The sequence below is a fragment of the Elephantulus edwardii genome, unplaced genomic scaffold (assembly GCF_000299155.1).
Source record: "Elephantulus edwardii isolate Elephantulus edwardi_28Jun2011 unplaced genomic scaffold, EleEdw1.0 scaffold00141, whole genome shotgun sequence".
Taxonomy (NCBI): Eukaryota; Metazoa; Chordata; class Mammalia; order Macroscelidea; family Macroscelididae; genus Elephantulus; species Elephantulus edwardii.
The window spans coordinates 7180835-7205003 of NW_006399891.1; the positions used below are offsets into that span (position 1 = coordinate 7180835).

Sequence of the window (24169 nt, forward strand, 5' to 3'; positions counted from 1 at the left end):
GCTCAGCATTTCTTAAGCTCAAAGAACTGAAGAACAGATTCAAACCTAGAGTTGCTGTAATCAAGGATGCTTTGGGCAGAATATTAAATGATCCAGGAAGTATTAAAAGAAGATGGAGAAGACCATAGCTTTCTGAAATTGTGCAGTAGTGAGGCTTTACATCGTTTGAAAAATTCTCTGGAGGGGTGTCTGTGCCACTCACTCCTGTGCTCTTGCAACACTGACTTGGAGGTTGAGCCAGTCCCCAAGTGGAGAAGCCCAAGAACCGGAAAGGTCAGGCCCTCTTGTTATCTGTGTTTTGCTCTTGCTCCTCCATGTGAAGTTTTGACTTTTTTAGTGTCCAGCTGTTTACACAGGTTTTTAAAACCAAATGGCATCTTTCTGTTTTGGACAGACTGTGGTCACTGTTGCCTGGACTGCTGTTTTGGGCTACTAGGTTTACAGTCCCTTCTGCCCCGCCTCCCTCCCCTTCACCACCTCCTAATGCCCTCTCTGCCATCCCTTTGCATTGGCTCAGAGGCCCTCTGGCCTTACTCCTTTCTCCATATCACACCTTTTTTTTTGTCTGCAGCAGAGAAGGAACCCAGATCAACTTCATCTGAGCTGAGAGCTGGCCTTTGGCCTGTCCGCTTGAAAAGTTGAAGTCTAAGTCTGACCTGGATACTGTCTCAGGGAGTAGTAACTAGATTTCAGTAAGCACCATTTTAGGGTTATGTGTTGTTTCCCGCAGCCATCTACCCCACTCCTAGGCCTTGGGCAGGCTGTGGGATTACTGGAACACATTAATCCTTTTGCTTAAGTCCCAAATGCTTGAGTGAAAAGGAGAGACATTTGTAAATTCCCCCCCACCCCCATTTGGACAAGCCTCAACATGTGAGGAGAGAGAACAGGGGAGATGACCTCGTTTTTGTAATTTCCTAGGAACGAGGAAAGCCTGCAAACAAATGAGTGTTCTTACAGAAGTGTTCTGGTGGTGTAGGTTACAGGGAATGGTGCTCCTCACCCAAACGTGGTGCCTCTGCTTCAGATTTGTGAGAGGCTCCAGGGGAGAAAGAAAGACAGTCTCCTCCAGTGTGATTTACAGCCTCGGAAAACCAACTGGAGGACCAGCTGTGAGTCTGTTCTGACTTGATGGCAATGTGGTTTTGAGTATAGGAGAGTATACAGGAAGCTCGGAGAGTGTCCTGAGGACCAAGACCATGGCTTTTGATGCCCAGCGTGCATTTCAGTTCGCCTGGGTTAGTCCTTCACATTGCTGTGTCTCCTTCCAACCAGCTGGCTTGTATTAACTGGAGGCATGGTCTCCGCTCATCGCAGCACCAGAAGAGAGTGTTGGACAAGCAGGGGTTAACTGTGACACCTGGGGACAAGGTCAGTGACTGGTGCAAAGGGAGGGAAGACTCCAGACTTCACATGGTGAATGTGTACAAGGGAGCCAGGGGGGCCACCAGCACAGAAGCTGGCAACCCTTTTGCCATGAGAAAAGCAGATTTAGTACAAAGTGAGCATTTACAGTAGCCCTGGGCAATATTAAAGCAGGCAATGGTGTATATAATGGTATGTTTCGTTTTTATCAAACGTTTGTCCAAGAAAGCTGTGTATTAGAGCCCCAATACCTAAGGGTTTTCTTGTGAATTTTAAATCATGCTCCTAGTTAAACCTCAAAAGGATCTGTGGATGGAAAGGTTTTTTGATTTCCTTTGAAGTGGTTTGAAGAAGTTGATTACTCTTGGCAGTCAAGCAGCCTTTTATGACACTGTTTATAAATAATTACTTATGAGCAGGGCTGGAGTTTCAAGGTGTTAGATTTTAAGAAACTGAAATTAATCACATAAATGTGTGCACAAAATTAGGTGGGGAGAAAGGCCGTGGCTGTTCCCCTTTTAAAGTATTTTCATAGATGTGTACAATTTGGGTGCCACTTAAAGGAACTTGGAAAGGGAGGGTTCCCCCTGCAGCCTTCAAACTCGGTAACATTGTCAAGATGAACGTGTGGATTGGGAGTCAGCATGTTCCCCAGGCACCCTTGTTCATGACGCTTCTCCCATCTCTTCAAGTCCCCCAGCCTTTGACTCTTTTGGTGCAGTCAGTGTACAGAGGGGTTCAGTGGAGGCCAGCATTAGAGCCTTGGAGAGGCAACTGGGCAGTGGACCAGGTCCTGCCTCTGCTTCCTCACCTTGACCTTTGGCCAAGCAGGTGTCCTCCCAGTGGTCCCAGGAAGTCCTTTGTTCATTCCATGAGGCTTTTCTCCTTTTGACTTCCCTCCCTGCTAACACTTGTTTGACAAGTGTCCCCAGAGCCACCACATTTCCACACATGTCCTGTGATGTTTTCCACCTGCTGTGTTTCTCTCATCAGGTGTTGAGCACTCCAGAAAGCCTTGCCCAGGGAATCTGGTCAGAGCAAAGATTGAGCCTCCCAGCCACTGAACTGCTGGACTGGTTCCTACCCCAGAAACTGGAAATGCCTCTCTAGCTCCCAGGATCACAAAGGAATGGAGCTGTGACCTGAATTTACTGATTAGGTGCACCCAGGCCCTGGACTGGGGTCTAGGAGGTGTCCCCCTGGTGGTTGTGCAGGCTCTGGTTTCGGGTTGGCAGTGGTGGTGTGGCAAGTGGCAGCTATGGCTCACATATACGAGCAGTGTTCGAGGCACAGCCAGTGTCTGGTGCCTGGCACAGCAGTGCTGTTCTGCTCAGACTATTTGCTGGTGGTCTTATTTGGGGTGTCACTCCCAACCTACCTTGACTCCCTAGCACTTGAAGAATTCTGTGAACCTAAATGATCTTTTGGCAGCATCAGCATGGATGGTGAAGAGATTGAGATAGTTAACAGTTTTAATTTACTTGGCTCCAAAGTCAACACTCTTGGTAACAGCAGCCAGGAAATCAGGAGACGAATTGCATTGGGAAAGTCGGCTGTGAGGGACCTCTCAAGAGGACTGAAGAGCAACGATGTCAGGCTGGAGACTAAGGTGCTATAGCCTGATCTGGGCTATAGTCTTTGCAATTATGTGCTATGCATCAGAGAGTTGGACAGTGAATAGGGTTGATAGAAAGAGGTTTGATGCTTTTGAGCTGTGGTGCTGGAGAAGAGTGTTGAATATACCATGGACTGCTAGGAGAACAAACAGGTTTGTCCTGGAGAGGGTGAAGCCAGAGTGTTCCCTGGAGTCAAGGATTCTGAAGCTTCGTCTGACATATTTTGGGCATGTTGCAAGGAGGGACTGGTCCTTGGAGAGGGACATCATGTTTGGCAGAGTGGAGGGGCAGCAAAGGAGAGGAAGACCTTTAGTGAGATGGATCGATTCTGTGACTAGAGCGGTGGGAATAAGTGCGTTTGAGATGGCTAGGTTGGCACAGGATAGAAAGCATTTAGAGCTCTTGTACATAGGGTCGCTATGAGTCACAAGCGACTTGATGGCACACAACAACAACAACAACAACAACAAATGATCTTTGAATAAACAAACTCCTTTTCTACTTGAATCTTCTGGTATAGGGTGTAGCAGATTGTACTACTAACCCAAGGGCCATGTGTCACCAGCACGCCAAACCCCATTAGCCACTGTATAGCAGAAAGATGGAGAGTTTCCTCCCGTTTCAGTTTGTTGTTTTTGTTATGTGCCACTGAGTTGAGTACAAGTCATAGTGACCCTTTGAACAACAGACCTGAACCCTGACCTATCCTGAGCCATCCCTATCATCTCTGACATACTTGAGTCCAGGATTGTAGTCACTGTGTCAATCCATATCACTGAAGGTCTTCCTTTCACTGACCTTACAACTTTCTTATCATGATGTCCCTTTCCAAGTAACACCCCCTTCTGGCAACATGTTCAAAATATGTGAGATCACTATCCTTGTCTCTAAGGAGCCTCCTGACTGCTCCTTCTTCAAGACATAGCTGTTTGTTATTTTGGCAGACCATAGGCTATCCAGTACTCTTCTACAATACCACGATTCAAAGGCATTGATTTTTATTCTTCCATCCTTATTCATTGTCTAGCTATCAGATACATAGCATGGGATTAAAAAGACCATGGATTGAATCAAGCACACCTTAGTCTTCACACTGACGTAATTTCTCCTCAGTACTTTAGACAGTGACTGTGACAGTGGACTGGCCTGAGGCAATACATCTTTTGATTTCTTGACTTTTGCTGCCAAGAGTGTTGATTGTGGATCCAAGTAAGATGAAGTTGTTGATAATTTCAATCTTTTCTCCATCTGTTATGATGTTGCCTATCAGCCCAATGGTGAGGATTTTTTTTCTTGACATTTAGATATAATTCATATTGAAGGCTATAACATTTGATCTCCTGCAGCAAGCCCTTCAAGTCCTCCTCACTTTCAGCAAGGATAAAGCAGACTATAGATGAAACTTCCTCTTATCCTGTTGCCACATTTTTCTTCATAGTATCCAGCTTCTCAAATGATTTGCTCAGCATACAGATTGAATAGGTGTAGAAAAAGGATATTGCCCTGATGCACACTTTTCTTGATTTTAAATCATACAGTGTTCCTCTGCTTGCTTCAGGCAACAGCTTCTTGGCCTAGGTATGGGTTTCATATGAACATGATTAAATGTTCTGGGATTCCCATTCTTCTCAATGTAACCATACTTTGTTATGATCCATGCAGCTGAATGCCTTTGCATACTCAAGAAAACCCCAAAATAGACATTCTTCTGGTATTCTCTGCTCTCTACCAAGATCTGAGATCAGCAGTGAGATATCTCACGCCATATCATCTGCTAAATCCAACTTAAATTTCTGGAAGTTCTCTATCTAGCTGTTTTTGGGTGATCATCAGCAATATTTTCCTTGCATGTGATATTAATGGTATTGGGTCACCTTTCTTGGGAATAGGAATCCACAGATGACAAGGTAGAAATGTGGAGGGAACAATGTGTTAAGTCCAAAATTTAGAGTGAGGGAGAAGATTGTTCGGGACTTCCTGGATATCCTTTGGGTCTCCAGCCAGACCAGGGCTCTGGAAGGCATAGCTGTTGAGATGACCAAAGCATGTCTCAGCCTTCTTTGAGGTCGTACTCCCTGTTTCCACTATATTGCGGTGGGCAGGAAGCAGCCCAGCCTGAGTCTGATTTGAAGAGAAAAGTGTTTGCAAGAGGTTTGTTCCTGGCTAGAGGAGGTGCTCCTGGCACTGCCTTATTCCAAGGCCTTCCATCCTTTGGTGTCACTTGATTCATGTCACCACCAACAGTAAAGGCTTTGGGCCTTCATCAGGCAAGTCACTACACTTTACATATCAAGGGGGCAGATGAACCAGATTTAGAAATGTATAGAAATCTAGAGAACAGCAGGATGTTCTGAAGCAATTAGCTGGGGACACATAAAAATCAAAGAAAGAGAAGGAAAGTCATGAAGTGTGTGTGTCCTTAGCCTTTGTGTCCTAAGGGCGTGCAATTACCTTGCAAGAGACTGGGACAGAGAGAACGATGGACTAGCTTCATTCTCATCTAGCGTAATTACTCTGTTTGCTTTTCACTGGGGACCATGGCCCGTCTTGTTTTTCTGTAGCAGCATCCTGCACCATGCCACGCTCAGAGAAGGCACTCAGTGGGCCTCTGAAATGAATGAGTGACTTTGAGCTTTTCCCTGACAATGGGAAGGTGCTGTGAATGTGGGCAAAGGTTGATTTAAATGCAGGCAGCCTGGCCAAGGGGTGTTGGTGGGTATATGTAGAGTGTTAATCAGCAGTCAGCAGGAGACTGCCCAATTCCTTCCATCCTAAACCTAGAAGGACATACATGTTCTACTTCCTTAGCACAGACTCGGCTTCTTCCTGGTGGCCAGGTAGGAATAGGCTCTGTGTATGGGCTTTGAGGCCCAAGCAATTTAGAGTGGATGTCTATTTGTCCATCCCCTTGGGTCACAGGCTAAGATAATATGGGCATAGGCACAGGTCTGATTTCTGACTCTGCTTCTGTATTCCACCCTGAACCAGCAGGAGGAGAAAGGGGACCTAACAACCTGGTGTTCAGCAGAAACTGTGGGGACTCCTCTGTCCCAACAGTACATCGTGTTTCCTTTATTTTGTCCCAAATGCACACAGCTGCCAGCGCTCTTCTTAAAATGATGGTCTTTTCTTTTCCCACCACTAGCATCCACCCTTTGGAAGAGAACATCATGCATGGAAGGGTGGAGGGTGTGTGCAAGAGAGGAGAACCCTCAACAAGATGGATTGACACAGTGACTATCACAATGGACTCCTGTATATCAGATGATGAGGATGGCTCAGGATAGGACAGTTGTTCACAGAGTTGTTCATACGGTTGCTGTGAGTCCTGCTGGCCTCCACAATATGTCAAAACAGCAGCAGCTTCTCATGCAGTAGCTTCAGGGGCCAATTGCTCCATAAGCAAGGTGAGCACAGGCTTACTTGTCCTTATTTGTTGTTGTGTTGTTAAGTGCCATCCAGTTGTAGGCAACTCATAGCAACCCTATGAACGAAAGTCCTCAAAACTTGAGTGACTTTCGTCCTTTCTCCAGGTTCATAGGGTTTCCAGAGGCAAGCTATTACGGAAGTGGATGCCACTCCTGCTTCCACGCTTGTTTTAATCGGGAAGCTCCACCAAACACTGTCCACCATGGGTAACAGTTATCACATTTGACATATCAGTGTCACAGTGTTCAGCTTCACAGTAACCACAAGTTACCTCTGTACAGCAAGTGGACACACCAGGGCTACATGACCTAGAAGAATGTTTGACCAAAAACAATTAAGAACAGGCCTGAGGGCCACAGATTATAGTCACTCTTTTACTAAAGAGTAATGAAGCCCATGAGAAAGTGCTCACTACAGATTAATAAGCAAGCACTGTAAGCCCTTACTTGGAGTGGGACTCCATCCCTTTCAGGAATTTTAAGTCAGAAAAGAGGCTTCGGTTCTGTAGGAAGGAGAAGCAGTGTTGATGTGAAAAGGTGGGAGTGTTTAGTAAGCACACACAGGTGTGCTCCAGGCTCTTGCCTGTTGGGCAGTCCTCTCCTGGGTGGTCTGGGGGGCCACTTCAGGAATTCTGCAGGAGCCATCAGACACTGCAGCAAGCTGCCAGTTTCTCTATTTGCATAGAAATGGCCATATTGAAAACAAAGACTTTTCTATCTTGGGTTTTATAAATCTAGTGTCCACACTCCAGGCTTTCCCCCATTACTTCCCTCTGTAAAATGATGAGGAATACAATTTGCTAAATAAAAAAGCATAAATATAAGGGAAAGAAAGCTTCTATAGTCTATTTACATAAAATACTGCTTTATTTGAGAGCGAGGCCCCGAGACAAAGTCCCTGTTTAAAATGTTTTATGGTGTTTGAAATCTCAATTGTTCTTGATATTTATTAGTTTGGCAAACAAGTTACTGTGTCCATGTCCCCTTGGAGATAGAAAAATAAACCATCTCAGTGATCGCTTACCTCTAAACACAGAGAATATGTTCTATGGTGAGAGCATTCCTGGGCCATCGGGTTACAAATGACTGTGTCACTCGCAGAAAATGAAATCTGGGGAGGGAAGAAATAAATACACTCAGAGCATCGAGGACAGGGGAGGCTGCTTTGTCATACCAACTGGTGACATTAACTTCTTTTTATTCCACAGTACCGAAGATTGTAATATTAGGCCCACCTGCCTCCGGGAAAACAACTATAGTAAGTGTATCATATTAAGTGTTATAATACTGTAATATCTCATTTATCCTGCAAATCTGAAATGAGACACTGCACTATGCGAATTTTCAGCATAACTGGGCTTTTCTTTTTTACCTTCCCTCCCTTCCCAACTTACTTTCTTATTATGGATGCTAGCGTGTGCTCATTGTGGAAACCCAGACAGTGAAAGAAATAGAAATGTAATTTCCCAACCACAATAATAACTAATACATAAACATTGTTTTAACATTTTGGGGTATACTTTCTAAACTTTTCTCCATGCCTGTGTATACATTGTATGCACTCCTTCCCCTGCTCTGGCCCCCACTTTTCAGTTTCTGTTTCATTCAAAGGCAGCATTAGTTATCCAGTAGAGAGGAGGGATTGCATTTAGAGTTGGAAAACTTGGATCTACATCCTGGCCCTGCATTTTGTCTGTTTGATAACTTGAACACATCACCACTCTTCTTTAAATCTTAGTTTCTATGCCTTTGCAGTGGGGACCATTTTTCTCTTTCAGGATTGAAGCTGGAATCTAATGAGGGAAGCGTGGTTTTAACAGGATAGTCTCTGTTTCCAATGCTCCCAACCAACTCCAAAGCTGTCAGAAATTCAATCCTAATGTAGTCCTCATTCAGTCTTTAAGGTTATATTTCTAAAAGCAAAAAAGATGGGCCAAACAGCACATGCATTTCAAAGACTCTAGGTATGAAATCCTAAGGCACATGCTTAACATTTTAAATTATGAACTATACCAATGAGAAGAGTATAGGAATTAGATTATAGTTGCTCAAGTGTGTAACCCAAAGCCAAATTTTACAGAAGCATGTAATTTTTCTTTTTGCTTCAATTATTCTGTCTCCATTTTAAAGAAAATAAAACTTTAAAGGTATAGCCAGTGCCCTCTCCTCCATTCTTTACCATCTCCTTTTTTCATCTCTTTTTTTATGGAGAAAGTACAATCAGGGTCACAAGCTAGGAAAGGTAGAGAGGGTCAGTGAGAGAGAGAGAAAGACCTTCAGAGAGCTGGACAGAGGCTGTGACTGAAATAATGGGTGTGAACATGATAGAGATACAGATGATGCAATATGTTGTTCAGAGGGTTGCCCTGAGTCACACTTAACTCTGAAGAACCCAACAACAACAATTTGTGGGAGCAGACTGCTTGCAGCTGTCTTCTTCATTCTGTCTACATTTTTAATCCTTAAACACATTTTTAAGAGCCAAAACTTGATAATATTTTAATAATTTAAAATGAAACTCTTTCTAATATTAGCTTCTCCCCCACCCCATCATTCCATTTAAAACCTTGATCAGTTAGCCCTTCCTTGGTGACTTAAGTCACTGAGATATTCAAGACAGTTCCTGAACTCCTCTTCAGATTTACTGAATCAACATGTTGTGGAGTAAGGAAACCAGTTTGAGAGAATACTCCCCATCTGATTCTAATATTGGGAACTAGGACAAGAGTAGACTCTACTTTCAGACAATGAACTTATTGGAACTGTTTTAAAGAAGAATCACGTTGCTCAGTGTGAGGATCCCCTTTTGGTAAAGGGCTTTTCTTCTGTCACTGGGACATTTGTTACTCTGAGGTGTGTTTGCTTCCTTCCTAGTTCTAGCTCTTCTTGCAACACTGGTGAGGATTTGCTGGGTAGAATGAATGAAGTGTTTGTAATTCAGAGCATTGGAGAACTTCCCTTTTCAAGTCTGAAGTTGACTGAGGCAATTACTCCTCAATGAGGTCAGGTTCTGACACCTCTCAGCTGGTGTCTCAGCCACCAACCTTTGGTGAGTTCACTGTCCTTGCCTCTGACCACCCAGAACCTTTTGCAATGATCAAATGGTAGATAGTAAAAATCCAAATAGAGAGCCTGGAAAAGCTTTGCTGGATATTCTTCCTGCTGCTTCCCAGAACAGTGAACAAAGAGAGTGAAGGTTCACACCTACCTGGGGAAGCTAGAAGGGCCTTCAGATCATCCCAGCACTGAACTGACCATCAGCATTATTTTCATGTTAAGAACATTTTGTGACAATACTATTCTTTAAAATTCTTTCCATGTTGAATTTCACTTTGAGAATACTTTTCAATTAATTAAATGCCCAGTTGTCCAGAACACCTCATCTCCCATACTTTAGGATAAAGGAATGTGGATTGTGATCCTTATTTTTCTCACAGTTCTGTTCTAAACATTTCTTGATCTAAAAATTGATGGCCCAAATTACATAAAAAGTCATACAAGGCAGCCAAAAAAGCATAGCCCATTTTTAGGTTTCACCTCCATTAAGGCTCAATAGCTGGTAACCAAACATCTTGAGTAATGAATTGAGGGGTACAGGACCACAGTCTTAGTGGACCCACCAAAGTCAGTTGGCATAAGTTGGTCTAAAAAAAAAAAAACAAAAACCAAAAAACCAACCCCAAAAAATAACCCTACTGTGTGAGTGGCAACTGGGGTCTTAAAAGATTGTCAGTGAACATTTAGATGTCCATTTCTGTTTGTCTCCTCTGTCCAGAGCTAAGAGGGTGGAGAAAATGAAAGAAACCATTAGTTCAAAGGACTGATAGACCACATGAATCTCAGGCTACATGACCCTGAGAGAAGAATTAGATTGTGTCTCGCTACCCCCGCTCATTTCTTGGAGAGGGACCACATTAGAAGGGCCTATAAAAAGTGGGAGAGAAATGTGGAGCCAAATATAAGAGAAAGGCAAGGCTTACTGGTTTGATAGGTACTGGTGGAATCCTAAACACCATGGCTTTAATCCTTCAATCCTGGATCCGAGCTCCTCTCATAACTCAACTTTCAGCCAAACAATAGACAGGCCTATAAAATGAACACCAGGAAGGCAAGCACTCTATATAACAGTCATCCATTCAAGATCAAAGGGTAACAGAGATGAAACTGAGAAGACAGGAAGAGTTAGAAAGAGTGGTGTTACATAATGGGGACTGCAATCAATGACATGAAACAAATGTTGAATGGAAAAAATTGCTGGGTGGAAAATTTATTTGCTCTGTAAATCTTCACTGAATTACAACAAAAATTTTTGAAAGGCAAGGTCATGACTGGATCGAGAAGAAGATGACATACAAGCAGAATTTTGGTTGATGGTGGGTGCCATCAAGTCGACTACGACTCATAGCAACCCTGTGATCAATGGATCGTAACTGTGGCCATTCCTGCACCGTCCTTATGATCTCTGTCATGCTAGAGCCCATTGTAGTAGTCACTTTGTCAGTCTATCTTGTTGAGGACCTTACTTTCTCTGACACTCCACCTCTTCCAGCATGTCTCTCTCCATGGATTGGTTCCTCCTGAGAACATGCCCAAAGTGAGACAAAGTTCCACCATCCTTGCCTCTAAGGAACACTCTGCTTGTCCTTCCTTTAAGACAGATTTGTTTATTCTATTGGCAATCCATGGGATATTCTATACTCTTCACCAGTACCACAATTCAAAGCATCTTTTCTTCTTTTGCCTTCTTTATTCATTGTCTACCTTTCAGATGTATATAAAACAAATGAAAAGACCATGGCTTGCATCTGAATTTTTGGCTAGCTGATACTTTATGAATTTTTCTTACTTAGTGCCCTCCTTCCAGCCAGAATGAACTATGCTTCTGAGGGAACGGCATGAATCCCTGTTTCAGGTGTCCGAGGAGACCTCCCCCCAACCCTCAAAGCCTAGCCATGATTCAACCTTGAACAGGAATTATTAACTCCAGAAGTAGACATGGGACCATAAAAATTCTTAGTTTTAGAAGCAGGGTAAGCCCTAAGGTGCAGACAAATCTCCAGGACCTGCTATCTTATCAGGTTAGAAGTAATCAATTAATAAGACAACCTGACACCGGAAAGCAGCTCAGGAAGCACAGGGTGGGGAGGGGCGGACAGAATAAGCCCACCAATCGGAAGCTGACCCACATGACTGAGTATCCCAAGCACCAATCACCAACCACGTTCCCAATTACCCCGCCCTGAGTGGATGACATCAGAACGGCCTTATAAGCAGGAGATGGGTGCGTTCTCACTCTCTTCCCTGTGCGGGGTTGGTTTGCAGAGGGAGGCAGAACCTTTATATATAGGGAATAAAGGCGTTCTTTGTATATTACAGACGTTGAAAGAAAGAACTCTTTTGGGGGCACCCCCGTCAGGCGTAACACTTCCCCCAACATGGCCAAGATGCCAGGGTCAGGCATATATATTGAAAATAGTTATCTTAATATAGTCACTGCTTTGATTGTAACTTTCTGCACCTTTTTCCCATCTTCAGGCAATGTGGTTGTGTAAACATTTGAACAGCAACCTCCTTACTCTGGAGAACTTGATAACAAAAGAGGCTTCCATTCTGGCTGCTGAAGCCACACAGCATTATGAGAAATACAAGGTAGGATGCCGCCTCCCCCCACAACAGTGATACGCCTCCCAAGGCCCACCCTCTCCTCCTCTGTCCAGCTGAGCTGGTTTCCGTCTCCTTTTCTATTAACCAGAGAGTCTCTGGTAGAATAGTGTGGAGGGCGTTATGCTGCTAACCCAGCAGTGGCACCTCTTTGGCAGTTCATATCCATCAGTTGCTTCTCAGGCGAAAGATCGGCAATCTCCTGTGGAAGGTCAGCTGTGAATTGGTTCCAACTTGAAGGCAATGAATTTTGAGCTTTGAATCAATCAAGTGAAATATCTGAAGATAGGTAGAGTGTCCCAGAGGCCTGCACTTGGGGATGCATGGCTAGGGTGGGAGTTTACATAGCAGCTGCTCCTCTGTTTGCTGTACACTGTGGCCTAGGGGTGTTTTGCTTCTGTGATTTCAGGCATCCTTTGTTCCAGTGCTGTCCTCCTCCAGGCAGTCCCTCATCTGCTCTGTCCTCGTGCAGAGCTGGCTGGAGGCTGTGCTGGAGCATCCCAGGAGAGCTGGCTGTACTATTTGTAAGATTACATCAACTCTGTGTCTGTAAACATCCCCATCCCCCCAAGAAAGGAAGATAAAGGACTTGATCATATTGCTTCTCAAGAAAAATAACCAACCATTTAGAACTGAACCAGCTCTTGGTTCAGTTCTGACTCACAGTGACCTCATGTGTTTGAGAGTAGAACTGTGCCACATAGGATCATCAGTGGTTGGATTTTCAGCTGTAACTTTCCAGAACCTTCTTTTGAGATGCCTCTGAATGGAGTGGACTCACACCCCTAACCTTCAGGGTAATAGCTGAGCTCAGTTACCATTTACACTACTCAGGGACTCCGCAATACAAATAGAAATGAGAATATTTCTTCAGAATTTCCTTTGAAGCATAAGCTGCTTAAGTGTCTTTTTGGGCTTTCTCCACCTGGTCTCAGGCTCTCCATGGTGTGTGAGTGAGACAGCCGAGAGCTGTGGTCAAGATCGTCGTGTTTGGTGAGCACTTGCTGGGTGCTTGGTCCTTTCAGTCCTGACCTTACCCCGTCGTCCTCATTTCACCCATTTTATCTGCTGAAGGAAAAAAAATCTAAAGCCTGTGAAAATTGCATAATTGCTCGGACCTGAGCAGGATTCAGGTCAGATGATACCCTCTCAGCCTTCCAGGGCTTAAAAAGCCAGAATATACCAGCAGATGAATGAAGTGCCAGCTGAGTGACCCAGCCAGCCTGGCACGTGTCACTCTTGTGATATCTGATGACTCCATCAAGCAGAACTTTTAAACTTCAGTCACTCATCATGCCAAAGATAAAAACAGAAGAAGTACAGGTTGAAGTTGAACACAGCAGTGAGAGAGTGCCACACTCCCCTGTAGTGGAGTGGCCTGGGGCCTATGCACACGTTTATTTTACGTTATTGTTAGTCCAGGCTGGGCTTCCTACAGCTGTCTGTGCAGAACCCACAGGCCCCGAGATGGTTGCATCCCAGCCTTTACTCAACAGGCAAGGTAAAATAATGTGGCCACTATTCCTTGGAGAATTTGGGAGTATCCAGGCTTTATGTGGCAGGACAACTCTCTTGGCCAGCCCTTGGTTGCAAGGAGCAAGAATCCCTTCACACTGGGTGTGAATGAGGCACCAGAATTCACAGAATAAGCCAGTAGCTTCTTACTTAAGTGACCAAGAGCAGGGCCGCTTTTGTTGGCTCCACTCTGCCTTGTTGGGGCCACTCGGTTTCTTATCTCAGTGCTCCCTGCCATTTCTCCTTTCTCTCCTCCCTGCCTCCTTTCACTATGCTCTTGACTAAACATGATGGCCACCCCTTTCATATATCCCTATGCCCTCAGTTCAAACCACTGACAGGGCAGCCCCAGGGCCAAATTCTCAGAAACATCAACCTGAAGGGACCATCTGGTCAGCTGTTCACAGGGTCCCTGGTGAAGGATGAACAGAGTAGGTACAGTGTGCCCTGCAGCAGCACAGACCTGGCTGTGACAGCCTTCTGGGGTGAAGGCAGTTTTCAGCCTGAGGGGTATGGCTTGGACAGAATACCAAGTTTGAATATTACAACAACTTGTTAGAAAAGAGGAGAGTGTCACTCAGGCAGTTTAGCCACCTCCACAGTGCATCCAAAACATGCTTCAGCCAGTGGATTGTCTCCATATTCCCTCTCTGGGAACCTCAGCCCATGTGGGGGAGTAGTGATGCCCCATCCTACCCTCCGGCCTTCCTGGAGTTAGTGTGTGGTCATTCTTTGGGGGGACATTAATTTTTGAGGGGAATACAATTTTAGAAAGAAAGTGGTTATCTCATTTTTCTGCAGAAGAAGCCTGTAAGGGTTGGGCAGGAAGGCTTATTTCTAGGATAAAGATGCTTTTATTAGTTCTTAAAATTCAGCATAGAGGAGGGAGTTTAAGGAAATTCCTCCTGGGTTTCATTACACTAATTACCAACATATTTCAGACCACATCGAAGTGCTTTCAAGGGTGTCTTGTTGGGGTTCCTTGGCTCAGAAACACGGGTGGAGGGAAGATGAAAGGCAAGGACGTCAGAACTAATCAAGGAGTAAAAGGGTCTGAGGCGCAGGAATGGGTGCGCGTCGGGCTTGGCTGGGGAGGCCTTGTCTGTGGATGGCTGCCTGCAGAAGTCGGCGCTCATTAAATGCCGTTTTTAAAGTGTCTGCTGATTCGGAGTCCTTACAGCTCATTTTTCAAGGAGCAGTAATTCCTTCAAATACCTAATTTCCTCTTGCTAATCTTGGCTCCACACTCCTAAGTAGGATCTTCTCTTACATTCTTGCTGATGTTCACCAAGCCATCTCCATTTTAGACTTTGCCCAGGGTTTCCAAAATGCTTCTTAATCACCTACTGTGTGCCATGGGAGCTCAGAAGACAAACTCCTCCTTGCCCCTGGAGGCTCACAGCCCAATGTAGGAGGACTGAGGGCCCCTCAACACTGAGCACAGACAAGGCCTTGGAGGGAGGAGTGGCTTATGAATGAATTTGTTTATTCAGTAATGCTTCCTGAGCACCTGATATACAAAGAAGGAACTCTGGTGGTAGTGTAGTGTGTGACACTGCTAACCAAGAGGCTGTGTTTCCGCAAGTTCCAATCTGCCAGCAGCTCCCTTGACATAGATGGGAAGTTGTCTTCATGTCTATTCACAGCTTTGGACACTTGATGGAGGGTCACTGAATTGGCACCCACTGGATGGCAGGAGGATTTTCTTTTATCAAGGCCTGGGTGCTGACTGTGGTCTGGGAAGGAGTGCAAGCTGTATGGGGCTTAGGGGCTCTGCACAGTAATTGCTAATTAGGCTGAGCAAAGCCACCTAATAGACATAGCTGTGATGTGTGACACAGAGGAGCACAGAATGGGGGGAAATGTCAGAACCCACAATGGCCCAGAAGAAAGTGAGGAAGCTGGGGTTTCAAAGCAATCCAGGACTGGAGGTGATTTTATTTGTTTGTGTTTAATTGTCTACTATGAAATTGAATGCTCCAAGAAGTTCAAGCTGCTCTGAAAGAATTGGCAAAAAAGAAGGCCCCAGGAACTGACGGTATACCAAATGACATAGTTCAATAAATAGATGCTGCCTTGGATGTGCTCACTAAGTTGTGCTAAGAGGACAATCACCTGGCCAATTGACTAGAAGAGATCCATATTTGTTCACATTCCAAACAAAGGAGACTTGACAAAGTGCAGAAATTATCGAACTACATCATTAATATCCCATACAAGCAAGAGTCTGTTGAAAATTATCCAAAAGCAACTGGAAGAGCACATCAACAGAGAACTGCCTGAAGTGCATGCTGGGTTCGAAAGAGGCTATGGTACTAGACATATTGTAGCTACTGTCAGATGGATCTTGGCTGAAATCAGAGAGTACCAGAGCAATATCTATCAGTGTTTCATTGGCCAGTGTTTCATTTGACTGTGTGGATCACAAAAAAACTGTGGCTAACTCTGAGAAGACTAGGAATCTCAGAACACTTGATTGTGTTTATGCAAAACATATACTTGGACAAGGAGGCAGGTGTCAGAACAGAGCAAGGGAACACTGTATGGTTCAAAATTGGGAAGAGTGTATGCCAGGGATGTAACCTATCTCCAAATCTTTTCAATCTATATGCAGAACTTATTATCTGGGAGGCTGGGCTTTATGAGGAGGAATGTGGCATCAGGATTGGAGGAAGACTCATCAATAGTCTGCGTTATGCAGATGACACAAGCCTGCTTGCTAAAACTGAGGAAGACCTGAAGTGCTTGCTGCAGAAGGTCAAGAACTACAGCCTTCAATATGGATGAAACTCAGCATCAAGACAACAAAGATTCTCACCACTGAGTCAATTGGCAGCATCCTGACAGATGATGAAGAGACTGAGATTGTTAACAGCTTTAGTTTGCTTGGCTCCACAATCTACACTCTTGGTACCAGCAGCCAGGAAATCAAAAGACAAATTGCATTAGGAAATTCTGCTGTCAGGGACCTTTCCTGAGTACTGAAGAGTAACAGTCTGAAGACTAAGATGAGCCTTATCCAGGCCATTGTCTTTGCAATTACTTACTCTGCATCAGAAAGCTGGACAGTGACTAAGGATGATAGAATTGATACCATTGTGCTGTGGTGCTGGAGAATAGTATTGAATATACTATGGATTTGCTAGGAACTCAAACAGGTTCATCCTGGAGAGGGTGAAACCAGGCAAATTAAAAAAGGTAAGGATTCTGAAGCTTCGTGTGACATACTTTGGTCATGTGGGTAAGAGTGACCACTCCTTGGAGAGGGACATCATGCCTGGGATGGTGAAGGGACAGCTCAAGAGAGGAGGACCCTCAATGAGATAGATTGATTCTGTGACTGGGGTAATGGAGGTAGATGTGTCAGAGACCATAGGGTTGGCTCAGAATAAAGCAGTATTCAGAATTGTTTTACATAGGGTTGCTATGAGTCACAGGCAATTTGACAGCACATAATAACAACAACAAAAGTTATTGAGTTGAGTCAGACTCATTGGAACACTTCACTGAGTCTCTGAGGCTGTAAATCTTTACAGAAGAAGATGGTGTGTCTTTCTCCCGCTGAGTGACTGGTGGATTTGAACCACAGATCTTTCAGTATAACCTTACTTCTTATTCAGTATGCCATCAAAACTCCTTTTATTATGAAAGAGATAATAGGAGAGAGAATTTTCATGCATCTACCACCTATATAACAATTTTTATGTACCCACTACATGACTTCAACAAAAACCAACTTATGACAAGTCTTCATGTACGTCAGCATGTGCTTCTCTCACTTTGAGTTATTTTTTTCAAAACTACAACTATTGGCACCAGAGCCATGTGCACCAGAGCAAGCACGACAGATGGAATTTGAGTGAGAACTATTATTAAAATAATCCATTTGGGAGCCTCGGCAGGGAGCAGCGAGCCTCAGTGGGAGCAATGTGCCACAGGGGCCTTGGTGGGGGGCAGCAAGCCATGGCAGGGACCATTGTGCCTTGGGGAACAGCAAGCCATGGTGGAAAGAAGCAAACCATGTTGGGACCCACCTGTCAGGAACAAGCAGGACAGCAGGAATTTGAGTGAGGTACTTGGGTGGGGGATCACCATTGATTGCTGGACCACGTGGGACCCCTTCAACTTAAGCAGGAGGCAGTGAGACTGTTGAAGCTTGACTGGGGTGGCAGACCCACTTCTTGAAATGAAAACCAAGGCTTCTTGGTTTTCCATTCAGGTCCCCATGCACACCTCCCTCACCCGCCACGTGCATCTCTATGCACTGTCACCCCGCCCCTGCATACATCTGCGTGTGTGTCCACCCTATATACATTCACATGTGCGCCTGCCCAACCCTCTTCTGGCACAGTGACTTCAGATCAAGAACCGGCAAGCACCTCAGGCATGAAAAACTCTACCACAGCAGTGTCACAAAAGAAGCAGGTTCTCTCTCTCTCTCTCTCTCTCTCTCTCTCTCTCTCACACACACACACACACACACACACACAAAGTGACACAGTGTCAATGGACATCATGAAGCCAGAAAGTCTGATGGAACTTTCTGACACAGAATTTAAAAGAACAATGATTGAGTATTTTCAATGGGTGAAAGAAGAACTTGAAGAATTACAGGGCACTGTAGGTGAAAACCAGGAGGAGCTTAAAAAGCAATCTGAAACAATTCAGATAAAACAAACAAGGCATTAGAGGCTCTGGAAAAACAAGAAACCACAATCCAAAATATGAGGTCCAATGTTTCAGAAGCTGTCAACATGATGGAGGATACATGAATAGAGTTGAAGAGATGAAGCACAGAATTAGTGAAATAGAAGTTAGATGACCTGCAAGAGCAAAAAGCAGAATCAGAAGGGAAGTAAAAAGAAGAAAACCTAGGAATAATGTGGGACACCATCAAGAGAAATAACATGTGCATGATCGGGATCCCAGAACAGGAAGAAGGAAGTAAAGGCACTGAAAAAGTTCTGAAAGAATTACTAGAAGAAAACTTCCCAGGCATAATGAAGAATGAGAGAATTTATATTCAAGAGGCTGAGTGAACACCATATATAATAGACCCCAAAAGAAAATTACCAAAGCATATCATAGTCAAATTTGCCAGAACCAAAGATAAGGAGAGAATTCTGAAAGTGACAAGGGAGAGACAAAGAGTAATCTATAAGGGAGAGCAGATTAGAGTAAATGCTGATTTCTCAACAGATACCATGCATGTGAGCAAGAAGACAGCAGAATGACATGTATTGAACACTCAAAGAACACAACTGTCAACCAAGAATACCATACCCAGCAAAATTGTCCATCAAATATGAAGGAGAGATAAAGATATTCCCAGAAAAATAGAACCTAAGGGAGTTTATAAAAACAAGACTGGCAATGCAGCAAATACTGAGAGATGTGCTTCTTACACAGGTGCCACAGAAAGCATCATGGACCAAAGTAACTAGCAACAACACCAAAAAGAACTCAACAAAATGATGGCAATAAAACCTTGCCGTTCAATAATCACAATGAATGTGAAGTATTTAAATGCACCACTGAAGAGAAAAAGAGTAGCAGATTGGATAAAAACCCAAAATCCATCAATATGCTGTCTACAAGAGACTCACCTGAAAAATGAAGATAAGACTAAAAATAAAATGCTGGGAAAAAATATACCAAGCAAATGGCAACCAGAAGAAAGCAGGAGTAGCAATATTAATCTGTGATAAAATAAATTTCAATGCAAAAACCATCACAAAGGACAAGGAAGGTCACTACATAATGATTAAAAGGTCAGTAGAACAAGAGGACATAACAATAATATCTATGCACCAAATGAAAGACCTGCAAAATATATAAAACATTAACAAACCTGAAAAAAGAAATAGACAACACTACTATAGTAGTTGGAGGCTTCAATACACCCCTCTCAGGAAAAGATAGAACTACCAGAATGAAACTCAACAAAGATGTTGAAGAATTAAACCACACTATAAACCAACTCGATCTCATAGATATTTATAGGGTAATGCACCCAAAAAAGCATAGAATACCTTCTCCAATGTGCATGGAACATTCTTCAAGATAGATCACGTTTTAGGCTACATGGCAAGCATCAATAAATTTTAAAAAAGGAACACATAGAAATAATACAAAGCATCTTCTCAGACCATAATGCTATAAAATTTGAAATTAATAGCAAAAGGAGAAAGGAGGAAAAAACCTCCATACATTTGGAAGCTTAACAACACCTTGCTCAAACATGAGTGGGTACTAGAAGTAATAAAAAATGAAATGAAAAAGTTTCTTGAAACAAATGAAAATGAAAACACCACTTACCAAAACCTCTGGGAGTCAGCAAAAGCAGTTAATCAGAGGTCAATTTATAACAATAAGCAAACATATCAGAAGGCTGGGAAAAATGACCATTGACTCTCTAAACCAACGTCTCCAACAAATTGAAAAAGAACCGCAAGAAAACCTGACACCTTCTAATAAAACTGAAATTATAAAAATAAGAGCAGAAATAAACGAAATAGAAAACAGAAAAACAATTGAAACCATCAACAGAGCCAGGAGTTGGTTCTTTGAAAAGGTCAATAAAATCAACAAATCACTTGCAAAACTAATGAAGGAAAAGACACAAATTTAAAAAAAAAAGTTTAAACAGGCAACATCAAAACAGAACTATCTAAAATAAAAAGGCTAACATTGGAATATTATAAGCTGTACTCAAACAAATATGAAAACCTAGAGGAAATTGACAAATACTTAGAAATTCACAACCAACCTAAATTAAAACAAACTGAAACTGAACACCTGAACAGACCCATTACAAAAGAAGAAATTGAAAAGGTAATAAAGCAAACTTTGAGTGAAAAAAAGCCCTGGACCAGATGGTTTTATAAATTAATTTTATCAAACAGAGAAGAGTTGTCACCAATTCTACATAAACTAATTCAGAAAATAGAAAAATATGGAATTCTCCCAGACTCATTCTATGAGGCAAACATATCTTTTATACCAAAGCCAGGTAAAGACACCACCAAAATAGAAAACTATAAGCCAATATCTCTCATGAACATAGATGCAAACATCCTGAAAAAAAACCTGGTCAATAGAATCCAATGACACAGAAAAAAAAAATTCACCATGATCAAGTGGGATTCATAGCACGTGTGCAAGGATGGTTCAACATAAGAAAAATAATCAATTTCATTCATCACATAAACAAAGCAAAGAACAAGAACCACATGATCCTATCAATTGATGCAGAAAAGGCTTTTGACAAAACCCAACACCCTTTACTGGTTAAAACACTCAACAAAATGGGATTAGAGGTAATTTCTTCAACATAGTAAAAAGTATATATGCAAACCTGAGAGCCAGCATTGTTAATGGAGAGAAATCAAAGGCATTCCTTTTCACAACAGGAACTAGGCAAAGATGCCCACTATCACCTCTCCTATTCAATATGGTATTGGAAGTCCTAGCAATAGCAATAAGACAAGAGAAGGAAATAAGAGGTATCCAAATTGGAAAAGAGGAGGTAAAATTATATGCAGATAAGATAGTATACATAGAAAAGCCTAAAGACTCAGCAAGAAAACTACTGGACATAGTTGACTAATTCAGTAAAGTGGCAGGATACAAGATCACATAAAAAAATCAATTGGATTTCTTTACAGTGACAAAAAGAATAAAGAGCTAGAGCTAAAAAATGCAATACCCTTTACAATAACTAATCCCAAGATTAAATACTTGGGAAAAAATCTAACCAGAGCACAATGCATCTATTCAAAGAAAATTACAAGACATTACTATGAGAAACAAAAAGAGACCTGGAGAAATGGAAGAATACACCTGGCTCATGGATAGAAAAACTCAATATTGTGAAAATAGCAATACTACCAAAGGCAAGTTACACACTCAAAGCAATCCCAATACAAATACCAATTCCATTCTTCAATGAGATGGAAAAGGAGATTTCCAATTTCATATGGAATAGAAAAAGGCCCCGAAGAAACAAAGCACTCCTTAAGAACTCTAGAAGCCCTAATCCACAACATGAACCGTCTTCCAAGCATCCAGAAAAACCTACAATCAGGAGAGGATAAAATAGATGAATGGGACCTTTTAAAAATCAAATCCCTATGCACATCCAAAATCATCTCCAGCAGAATAAAAAGGGAAGCCACAGACTGGAAAAAATATTTGGTAATGACATGTTTGATAAGGGACTTATATCTAGAATTTATAAAATATTTGAGCAACACAACAAGATAAAGGAAAACAACCTAGTTGAAAAATGGGCATAGGATATGGACAGACATTTCACCAAAGAAGACATTCATATGGCAAACAAACACACAAAGAAATGTTCAAAATCCCTAGCCCTAAGAGAGATGCAAATCAAAACAACTATGAGATGTCATCTCACCCCAGTAAGAATAGCAAAATTTAACAGAACAGCAATCAACAAATGCTGACGAGGTTGTGGAGAAAGTGGAACTCTTATTCATGGTTGGTGGGAGTATAAAATGGTGCAACCATTATGGAAGGCAGTATGGCGCTTTCTCAAAAAGCTGGAAATAGAAATACCATTTGACCTAGCATTCCATTACTGGCAATATACCCTTAAGAAACAGTGACTGTCACCCAAGCATATATATGCTCACCCATGTTTATTGTAGCTTTGTTCACAATAGCAAAGAGTTGGAAACAACCCAAGTGCCCATCAACAAATGAATGGCTAGAGAATCTGTGGTGTAGTCACACAATGGAATAGTACACTGCATTGAAAAACAAAGAACTCATTAAATACTATACAAAATGGGTGACCCCAGAAGACATTATGCTGAGTGAAATACCTCAGTCACAAAGGGACAAATACTGCATAGTGCCACTATTGTAAAGCAGGACTGACATCAGAGTTGGGGGAAAACAAAAAGGGGATAAGTGATGTATACTGCTTTGAAACAGATAAGAGAGAGAACTGCATAGTGGAGTGGACTGGGGGTAGGGATTGTATAACAATGAATTTATTTATTTATTTATTTTACTTTTCAAAGAGAAAAGCAAACTGAGAGGGAAGGGTGGGCAGGGAGGAAAGTGTGCAACTATGAATGAATGAAATCCAAAGACTCTGTAAACTTTCATTAAAATAAATTTTAAAAATGCAACTGTTTTTATGTTTAACAATCAAATTTGAGGGCACACTAGTGGTCTAGTGGTAAGAAGCTGTACTGCAACCCCAAAAGCAGACAACTCAAATCCATCAGCTGCTCTGTGGAAAAAGGATGGGAAATCTCCTCCCATGCATTTTACAGCCTAGGAACCCTCTGGAGGATCACCTGTGAGTTAGTTCTAACTCAACAGCACATAACAACAGCAGCAATCATATCTGAGTTTCACTGATTGTTAAACCTACTGTTAGTAAATTGATAAATTATTTAGGTATAAATAACTTACAAATAAAACAATGTACAGAGCTGAATGTGGAATATATTGATCCTTCTCTTTTAGAATTTTTTCAATTATTTTTATATTGATTTTTTTATTGGGAAAAACATATTCGGGGGTACAAGGAGGTGAGGGTTGGGGGCAGAAGGGTGAGGATGGGCAGGGATGCAGTTGCAGAGCTGCAGAAATTGGTTGGTGGGGGGAGCAGGTGAAGGAAATGAAAAGGATCCAGTGGAGACCAGATGCTACAGGAAAATGACAAGCATTTTCCAATAGTAATTAAATCAACTGTCTTACTGATTTGGGAACTGGATGTCAACTCTCTGGCTTTTTCATGCTGAACAGGGGTGTTGATGTGAAGGGGGAAAGGGAGGACACTTTATCACCTTACTGGTGATCTTGGGTTAAGGCTGCTTGCCTTCTTGTTCTGTTAGAAGATATTTTCCTGTCATTTGCTCCCCTCTGGACTGCAAAGTGTTTCCCAGGTGGGTCCAGTGGGGATGGCTGGTTGAACCCAGAGGCTCCATCCTCCTTTGCTTTTTTAGCTGGCATTTGTATTCCTTTTTTGTCACTGGCACTGGGTTCAGGGTCAGGTCTGAAGTAAAACTCAGTGGTAAGGTTACTTATAGGAAAGGGAGCAAACCTAGAGAGAAGAAACTTGTGAGTTACAGATAGAGGGGTTTTGGGGGTGTTGCTTTCAGGTTTACTGGGGGAGAGGGTGGCATAAAATAGCCTAGATAAAATTCTCTGGATACCCTAGGCATTTTTTTTCCTACCCAGCAGTCAGATGGCACCATCTGGGGACTGAGGAGCTGACCCTGAGGGCCATGACGGCTCGCCCCAAGCCGAGGGCCGAAGACAGCCCGCTTCATTGATATTTTAATGAAAGTTTATGGGAACTTGGTTTTTCATTCATTTACTGTTGCACATTTTCCTCCCTACCTCTCCTTATAATTCTTATATTCTAGAAATACATTACAGCTATAGAACTTTGTTTACTATCAAGAAAATTTTGTCATAAATTTTCATATGATCTACTATGATGCTTTGTTGTACATAGGGTTTTCAGAGGCCTGCTATTTCAGAAGTGGATGGCCAATCCTTCTTCCTAGTCTGTCTCAATGTGAATGTTCAGATTTAAAG

At 42.6% G+C, this 24169-nt stretch overlaps 1 protein-coding gene across 1 annotated transcript in view; it reads left to right on the forward strand.

Moving 5' to 3' along the window:
* Positions 1 to 24169, forward strand: part of AK8 (adenylate kinase 8) — a 254354-nt gene that overhangs the window by 9981 nt on the left and 220204 nt on the right. The window contains exons 3-4 of the mRNA XM_006894435.1: positions 7618 to 7667; positions 11945 to 12058. Of these exons, the coding sequence (XP_006894497.1) occupies positions 7618 to 7667; positions 11945 to 12058 (164 nt within the window). The remainder of the gene's footprint in view (positions 1 to 7617; positions 7668 to 11944; positions 12059 to 24169) is intronic.